We start from the raw sequence: 8146 nt of genomic DNA on the forward strand, positions 1-8146 counted from the left end.
ACTGAATGAGATGTGTTTTGCATAATTTGACCGCATGCATGATGTGTTCATACTAATCTAAAAGAAATAAAGGAATAAGACTAAGGATTTTCATAATCATTTCCACAACTAGGGTTCTCCCTAGTCCTCCAAGCAGTGTTATTTTCTATACACATTTTTACATTTTCTCTAAGCCATTCTATATGGCAGAGATGATGTTTTTTTAGTTATTTTCTGAAGCCTCTGTGAGTGTTGAGTCAACATATTTTTTCACTTTGTGTTGTAGTCTTGTATCATGTTCCCCAGAGGGCCTGAGTCTGGGTATGTCATCACAACCTGGTCAGGAGGAGTCTGATCTCAGGTCAGGTCTGGAATACAAATCTACGTGACAAACTTTAGGAGGGTCGCTGTCTGTCAGTCTGTCCGCCCGTCTGTGCTCTGCTCGCACACAAATCTAACTAACAGGCATTTGCGGGGTCAATGTTCGTTTGTCATGCAGCAACAGACATACAGTATGTAGAAACAGTGTGCTCTGTCTCTGAAAATCTATAAATCTACATAAATAAATCTAACTAACAGGCATTAGCGGGGTCAATGTTCGTTTGTCATGCAGCAACAGACATACATTATGTAGAAACAGTGTGCTCTGTCTCTGAAAATCTATAAATCTACATAAATAAATCTGCATAACTGACAGACATTATCTGTCTATCTGTCTGTTCCCATTTTCTCTCTAAATCCCCTCCACATTTGGACATACCCAATGCTATAATCTATTTGTATACCTGCATGATATATTACACTGTAGAGACTTTTCTTGAATGCAGTAGGCTGTAAGCTTGATTTTAGACATCCCATTACATCGTGCAACGAGCTGCAGCTTTTTATCAGGGTTGTTCCCCCTCATAAAGAACCAAAGTCTAGCCATAACCCCAATATGCCCCATATAGGTGGATCATCCAAAACTCATCATTTGTTGGACTTTCGGGAAACCATTTATAATCATGGGGTATCAAATGGTGAAAATGTTTTCCACACTCTCTGGTGTTTTTATATTTGTGTAGGAGATGAGATTTATACACTGTCATATTTCCCCCTCCTCACTCGTATCACGCAATTGTGTCTGTGTCCCAGTCAGAGGATTCATATTAAGGGAATATTTCAATTGCATACTCCTCGCTTCATCTTTCCTCTCTACTTGTCTCCCTCTCAAAACCCACTGGATGAGAAAGCCAGAGGTCCCTCCCCTCTGACCTTCTCCTCCATTGGATTGTTGAGGAGGTGAGGAGAGAGGATGCAAGAAGTATGCAATTTAGATTCTTTCTGTTTTTAGCTGATAATGATTCCACTCTCCCACACCGGGACAGCGAGGTGACATCATGCTTAGCGACTTCTTTCAATGATTACAATCACTCTGTACAAACCCTTTGAGTAGGGACGGGCCGCTTTGAGGGGTTATGAGGAGATGGTGATAGCATCGGAGGAGAGCACTCCGTGTCCCAGTGTGATGGGTCGCTCTCAGGAATCAGATCCAGCTCCAGGGCCAAAAAAAGAGATGGGGGAATCCTCCTCTCTCACGCCACGATGATGGGATCCAGCTTGCAGCTTCTTACGATTCCCTCCTTCCCTCGACACGGCGGCACTCAGCTCACATCTGCAGTCTGGAGGGGCCTCAGTGTTTACATATGGCCAACCATACAACGCCGACCACAGCACCAAACTCCCTAACCGCTGCCTTTGAACAGAGCAAGTTTATCTGATGAAAAGGCCCTGTGACCATTGTACAAGTGCATGCAAGATAAACTTGACACTTCATTTTCACACAAACATCCCAAAACAAGATAATGAGATCCATGGTAACCCTATAGTTTGTGTTATTCATTGATGATTGAAGACTGCATGGCACCATCTGTGCCGAAAGCTTTAATAAAAGCCAGTTGATAGGTACCACATTTGATGCCTTTCTCTCATGGCTGGAGCTTTGAACAATATCAAATGGACTGCACCATTTTCAAAGTGTAAATATGGTAATACAAAGTGTTCTACAACAATGAACATATGTATCTTGACAATGAGATTATGGGGAAGAGAGGAAAAATGGCTAATGACTTGCGTGTGGGATATTTTTTATATTTCTCAGGCTGCAAAATGTCTCTGATGTGACATCTCTATGGTAGCATGAACTATGCTTCTGATTGTTTTCTCTCTCTCTCTCTCTCTCTCTCTCTCTTTCTCTCTCCCTCTCTCTTTCTCTCTCTCTCTCTCTTTCTCTCAGACTCAGACCGCAGCACACGGACATTGAGCACCCCCAGCCCTGGCCTCATCCTGCCCACAAAGTCCACTTCCCTCTCCTCCCCAGCCCTATCCATCAATGGCCATGAGTCCACCTCCCCCTCTGGCTCTGCAGAGACCGTCGCCATGGTGCACCCCCAGCCAGGCACCCAGACCCGCTCCCGCCAATCTAAAGGCCAACACTACGCCCCCATCGACCTCCTCCCTGATCATGCCCTCCTGCAGATCTTCTCTCACCTTCCCACCAATCAGCTGTGCTGCTGTGCACGGGTGTGCCGACACTGGTACAACCTGGCGTGGGACCCGCGCCTGTGGAGCACCGTGCGTCTGACAGGCGAGCTGCTCCATGCCGACCGTGCCCTGAGGGTGCTGACCCACCGGCTGTGTCAGGACACCCCCAACGTGTGTCTGACCCTGGAGACAGTAGTGGCCAGCGGCTGCCGGAGGCTCACTGACCGGGGGCTGCATGCAGTGGCTCAGTGTTGCCCGGAGCTGCGCCGCCTAGAGGTGACCGGCTGCTACAACATCTCCAACGAGGCCGTGTTCGAGGTGGTTTCCTGTTGCCCCAACCTGGAGCACCTCAACGTCTCAGGTAACCATGGGAGGTTGGGGACCAGTTCAGTTCAGAAGTGGTTGGAGACTCTGAATGAGTGAAGAATCAACTTTTATGCAAATGCTTCACACATATTCCTATTGTTTTTCACATCGTATATCAGAGGAATGCCCAGTTTCCTGCGGTTATTATAGGGGTCGTTATTGATTTGCATTGGCATTTGTGTCCCTTGCCGTTGCAACCATGAAAACACTTTAACATGACAAATAGTTACACATCATACATGTTTTTGTTTTATTGAACTGTTTATGAATGATAAAACATAATGCAAGTCCTTTATACTGAAAAACTTTGTTTATGCATTGTTTAAAGTACTAAGGGTAAGCAAATTTCTCCACAATGTCACTTGGTGTTACTCAATTTAAATGAAGGGAAATAACATTGTGAGCAAAATTATTAACCATATCACTTTTGTAATTCATTTTCAATGAATGATCTTAGTTTTGAACACGTGGCCTGCGTTTCAGAAAATCCTATTTTATCTAAAATGTCTCATTAGTGTTTCTTCTTTTGTCTTTATTTAACTAGGCAAGTCAGTTAAGAACAAATTCTTATTTACAGTGATAGCCTATCAGGGAATAGTGGGTTAACTGCCTTGTTCAGGGGTAGAACAACAGATTTTTACCTTGTCAGCTCAGGGATTCGATCCAGCAACCTTTAGGTTATCTGGCCTACACTCTAACCACTAGGCTACCTGCTGCCCCAAATGTACTACTCCTACTGGTGTCACAATGTTATCATAATGCAATTTAAAAAAATGGAAAGTCATTGTCGGCCCTCAATGGAATTTTAGGAATGCCCATCCATAAAACAGGCAGTTGCGATTTGCTTTATTAGTCCTGATTCCTGTTACTGTTCAATTTGGCTGATTAAGCTCTACATCAGGTACCAAACTTCATCAGGAGTCATCCTAAGCCTATTTGCAATGAGAATCCATGTGTTTACACAGCAGAAATGCAGAAGTATTTTGTTTTTCGCTAAGACGCAGCTCGTCAAAAATGTACAAATACCACTGGTTATCTTGACAATTTAGCCCACGGGGTGAAACTCCCGGGCAGCAGTTCTGAGTAGCTTGATTTTCCATTGCATATTGTCCATTTTACTTTGAACTGTCCTGTTTTAGGATATATTGTTTGTTAACATGTCATATTCAAATCAAAGCACATTTTTCATTTGATTGGGCACCAGGTTAAGCTGTTTTAGTGGTCACCAACCGGTCGATTGCGATCACACTGGGTAGGCAGTGTTCCCATTTTGAACCATTTAATTTGTCTGAAAATACAAACTCCACCTACTGGACGGACCAGGAGATCTGTGGCTAAATTGAATGTGCTTACTGCTCTGGTAATTCGAATAGCTCACATCACCGTGCCTAGAGCTTCCATGACCCCGGCCACAGCAAAGTTTGATACTAGCCTATGTAAGATTTAATAACTTTTTAAACAATGACCAGAGAGAGACTGTCAAAGAATACAGTAAAGAGCTGCTGTATTGAGTGAGTTCATGCCAGCACTGCAGCTGCAATGAATGACTAGCTATCGATAGTGTAGGCTATCGATAGCCCTGTGTTTTTATTATTATTAGCATTTCGTTGTCTCTATTTTAATATCGAGGAATATTTCACTGTCTCTGGTCATAGGAACAACATACATTTTTCCACGAGGCTGATGCGGTGCAACCCAAGTTTTGCCATCAGGTGGAAGACGGTGTACCCTCTCTCTGGTCAGTCTTACCAAAGGAAAGGAAGGAGAGAGCAGAGACCATGAGAGGTCGGACCCTTTGCTGCTCTCTCCTTCCCTCCTCTGAGACTAATTCAGTGCATTCAAGACAACTGGGAACTCTGAAAAAAACTAGATCTGACACTGAAAAATATTGTTAACGGTCATCCAACTCAGAATTCCAAGTTGGAAACTCTGGCATCTTTCTACAGCTCTAACGTTTCGACCTGAAGATCACTGATGTCATGATTTGACCTCAGATTTTTTTTTTTGTTTCCAGTTGTCTTTAAAGCACCATGACCATCAGATGCAGGTAGCATTAGTCCAGTAAAACATTTTTTATTTATTATTTCAATTAATGCACAGCTGTGCCTCACAAGTGCTACACCAACTGATCTATTTTGTTATCAAAGCTTGAGTTTTGAAATATAATATGGTCTGAGAAGAACAATATTGGCAGGCCAGGCATATAGCAAATATGCTGTGATAATGTATTAGGCCTACTGCACAAACCTTATTCCTACATAACTGTTTTTATTAGGTTAATGTTGCGTTTTTTTAAGTCATGTTTTTTTTGTATGGAGCGGTAGATCTCGGCTTGCTTTTTGACTGCGAAAGGGATCTTGTCTCAGAAAAGGTTGGTGACCACTTGGCTATTTGATCTGAGAAATGTGCATGATGTAAAAAGTGTCTGTCTCATGAGATTTTCATAAATGTAATTTCCAGACTGTAGGCTACAGAAAATGCCACATACTCTTTGTACCGTAGGTTATAGGCTACAAGCTTTATGTTAGACCTTTTTTTTTTTTTTTTACAAAGTGGGCACTGCTTATCATGGGGCTGCATCAGCACTCACCTAAATTGCCCATATGCCACTGGGTGAGATAAATTATCACAGTTTTTTTAGCAGAATTGTGTGATGTATTATGTGTTGTTGGAGGTGCATCTTGGTCAGTTTAGCTTGGAAAATGCCTCCCTTGTCAATCTGCAGCCCTAGGCGGCTGCCTAATCTTGCCTAATGTGCGGGCCGGCCCTGCATCACACACATCTGTGAACTTTCCTTAAAGAGAAATTCATTTCAGTCCTGGTTTTCTCCCAAAGCTGGGAAAAACATTAAAGGAGCATGGAAGCTCTTCCAGCCATTGGGTCCCTAGTGGGAGAGGAAAGACCTACTTAGCTTTGAAAGCAGGACTCATTTACCTAACAGGAGTAAGAGGGCTAGTCTGGTGTTTTCATTAAGGAAGTGGCACAAAAAATAAAACATTTACTTTGACTAGGCTTTGGTGACAAAGCAAAGTCAGTGCCATGAGGAAGTAAAGTCCTTTGTTGTGAAAATAGACTTGAATGGTCGTGGTTGTAGGAATAATGAAATGAAGATTCCCTGACGTGTTATTTGTATTCTGAATTTGGTCATGTCTTTCAAGAAGTATGGTTAGGCAATATAGCAGGTTTTCTTCTTTGGCACCCTCAAGTGGTCTTTTCTCACATAGCTGCAACATTAGTACAAATTATAAGGAAATTGCGTATTAGTATACTAAGACAGAATGGTCAGACAACAAAATATGTAAATTGCTTGAAGTTATAGACCAAGACCAGTTATGATTACATGGCTTTTGTAGTCATTCATGAGATAATCATTGCTGTCTATGTAATAAGCCATACCCCTTATTTTCCTCCAGGTTGTTCCAAGGTGACCTGCATCAGCCTCACCCAGGAGGCTTCAGTCCAGCTCTCTCCGCTGCATGGCCAGCAGATCTCCATCCACTACCTGGACATGTCTGACTGTTTTTCCCTGGAGGACCAGGGCCTCCGCACCATTGCCTCCCACTGCCCCCGCCTCACACACCTCTACCTGCGGCGCTGTACGCGTCTCACTGACGAAGCCCTGCGCCACCTGGCTCTGCACTGCCCCTCCGTCAGGGAGCTCAGCCTCAGCGACTGCCGCCTGGTGGGGGACTTCGGCCTGCGCGAGGTGGCCCGCCTGGAGGGCTGCCTGCGCTACCTGAGTGTGGCCCACTGCAGCCGCATCACAGACGTGGGGGTGCGCTACGTGGCTCGCTACTGCCCGCGGCTCCGCTACCTGAACGCGCGGGGCTGCGAGGGCCTCACGGACCATGGCCTGGGACACTTGGCCAGGAGCTGCCCCAAGCTCAAGTCCCTGGATGTAGGCAAGTGCCCGTTAGTGTCAGACAGCGGGTTGGAGCAGCTGGCACTGTATTGCCAGGGCCTGAGGAGGCTGAGCCTGAGGGCGTGCGAGAGCGTGACGGGTCGAGGTCTACGGGCCATAGCCGCGAACTGCTGCGACTTGCAGCTGCTCAACGTACAGGACTGCGAGGTGTCGTCGGAGGCACTGCGATTCGTCAGGCGCCACTGCAGACGCTGCGTCATAGAGCACACGAACCCCGGGTTCTTCTGAGAGAGGGATCACTGGATTCACCTTCTGACAAATGGATATGTTTAAATTCCTGCTCTGGGGTTGACCAAGAAGAGGGCTGAGTTGTCAGGACTAGTTGGAAATGGTGTGCAATATCCACTTGTGTATTTTTTTAAGGTTATTTGCATGGTTAATAATGCTGTTCTTTGCGTACACTCACATGGAATGTATTTAACATATTTATCTGTATTAAGATGAGGCAAATGTTTCAATGTATTAGACCTTGTTTGGTGTTCCTCTCACATGTCACATTTCGGATGTAACGTTTGCTATGCAATAACATTGAGCACTGGGTACAGATTCATTTCGAATGCCTTCTCTTTACCTTTGTCTCTCTTTTGTGCTTCATTTCATCAACTTTAAGGAGACAGATATTCACCATTACATTGTACACATTCCTTTTTGCGCAGGAAGTTGTTCCACACCAAACCACTATGAATGTATCACTAGTCAGCTAACCCAATAACCAGCATATCTGGTGACTTCTTAACCCTGTGTTCAAATCCAATAGGAAGAAAGGTGTATCTTTGTCAGTCTTAAGTGCTTATAATGTTTCTTTTTTTGTATGTTGTGTGCATATGTACTTTATCAAATCTAACAGACAATCACTTCAATTGAGCTCAATGGTGTCATGCGTCTTGACTATTTTATCTTGCAAAGTACAGTGTATAGAATTAGTGTATAGACTCAATGTATAGACTCTGTGTATAGACTCAGTGTACAACTACGTTTTACTACCAAATAGAAAACAAAAGGATTGGTGTTCTTTTGACCAGGAACATGTTGCTGCTACAATTATTCTAATAAACAGCTTTGTAATAAACAACTCTTCAACCATCAGGACATATTTTTCACACAGAATGAAGTGAAAATAGCCAGAAGACGTGACACTCATGTGGACATGAGTATGCATGAAGTTCATTTGTAGTAGCACTCGCTATTTTGTGCCATTCAGGTGCTTGAAAAAGCATAGTATCTAATTAATATGGGTGCTACCATAAGTGGCTTGCTACCATATACGGCATCATACACTATATACGGTAACTTAACTGACAGAGGGAGCCGCAGAGAGAGTGCGAGAGATAATCCGCTGAGTTGTTAACCAAAGGT

General features: G+C 43.9%; 1 protein-coding gene across 1 annotated transcript in view; it reads left to right on the forward strand.

Moving 5' to 3' along the window:
* Nucleotides 1–7862, forward strand: part of LOC115195718 (F-box/LRR-repeat protein 7) — a 36412-nt gene extending 28550 nt beyond the window's left edge. The window contains exons 3-4 of the mRNA XM_029755873.1: nt 2255–2863; nt 6282–7862. Of these exons, the coding sequence (XP_029611733.1) occupies nt 2255–2863; nt 6282–7018 (1346 nt within the window). The 3' untranslated portion in view covers nt 7019–7862. The remainder of the gene's footprint in view (nt 1–2254; nt 2864–6281) is intronic.
* The last annotated feature ends 284 nt before the right edge of the window (nt 7863–8146 follow it).

The sequence above is a fragment of the Salmo trutta genome, chromosome 6, assembly GCF_901001165.1.
Source record: "Salmo trutta chromosome 6, fSalTru1.1, whole genome shotgun sequence".
NCBI lineage: Eukaryota > Metazoa > Chordata > Actinopteri > Salmoniformes > Salmonidae > Salmo > Salmo trutta.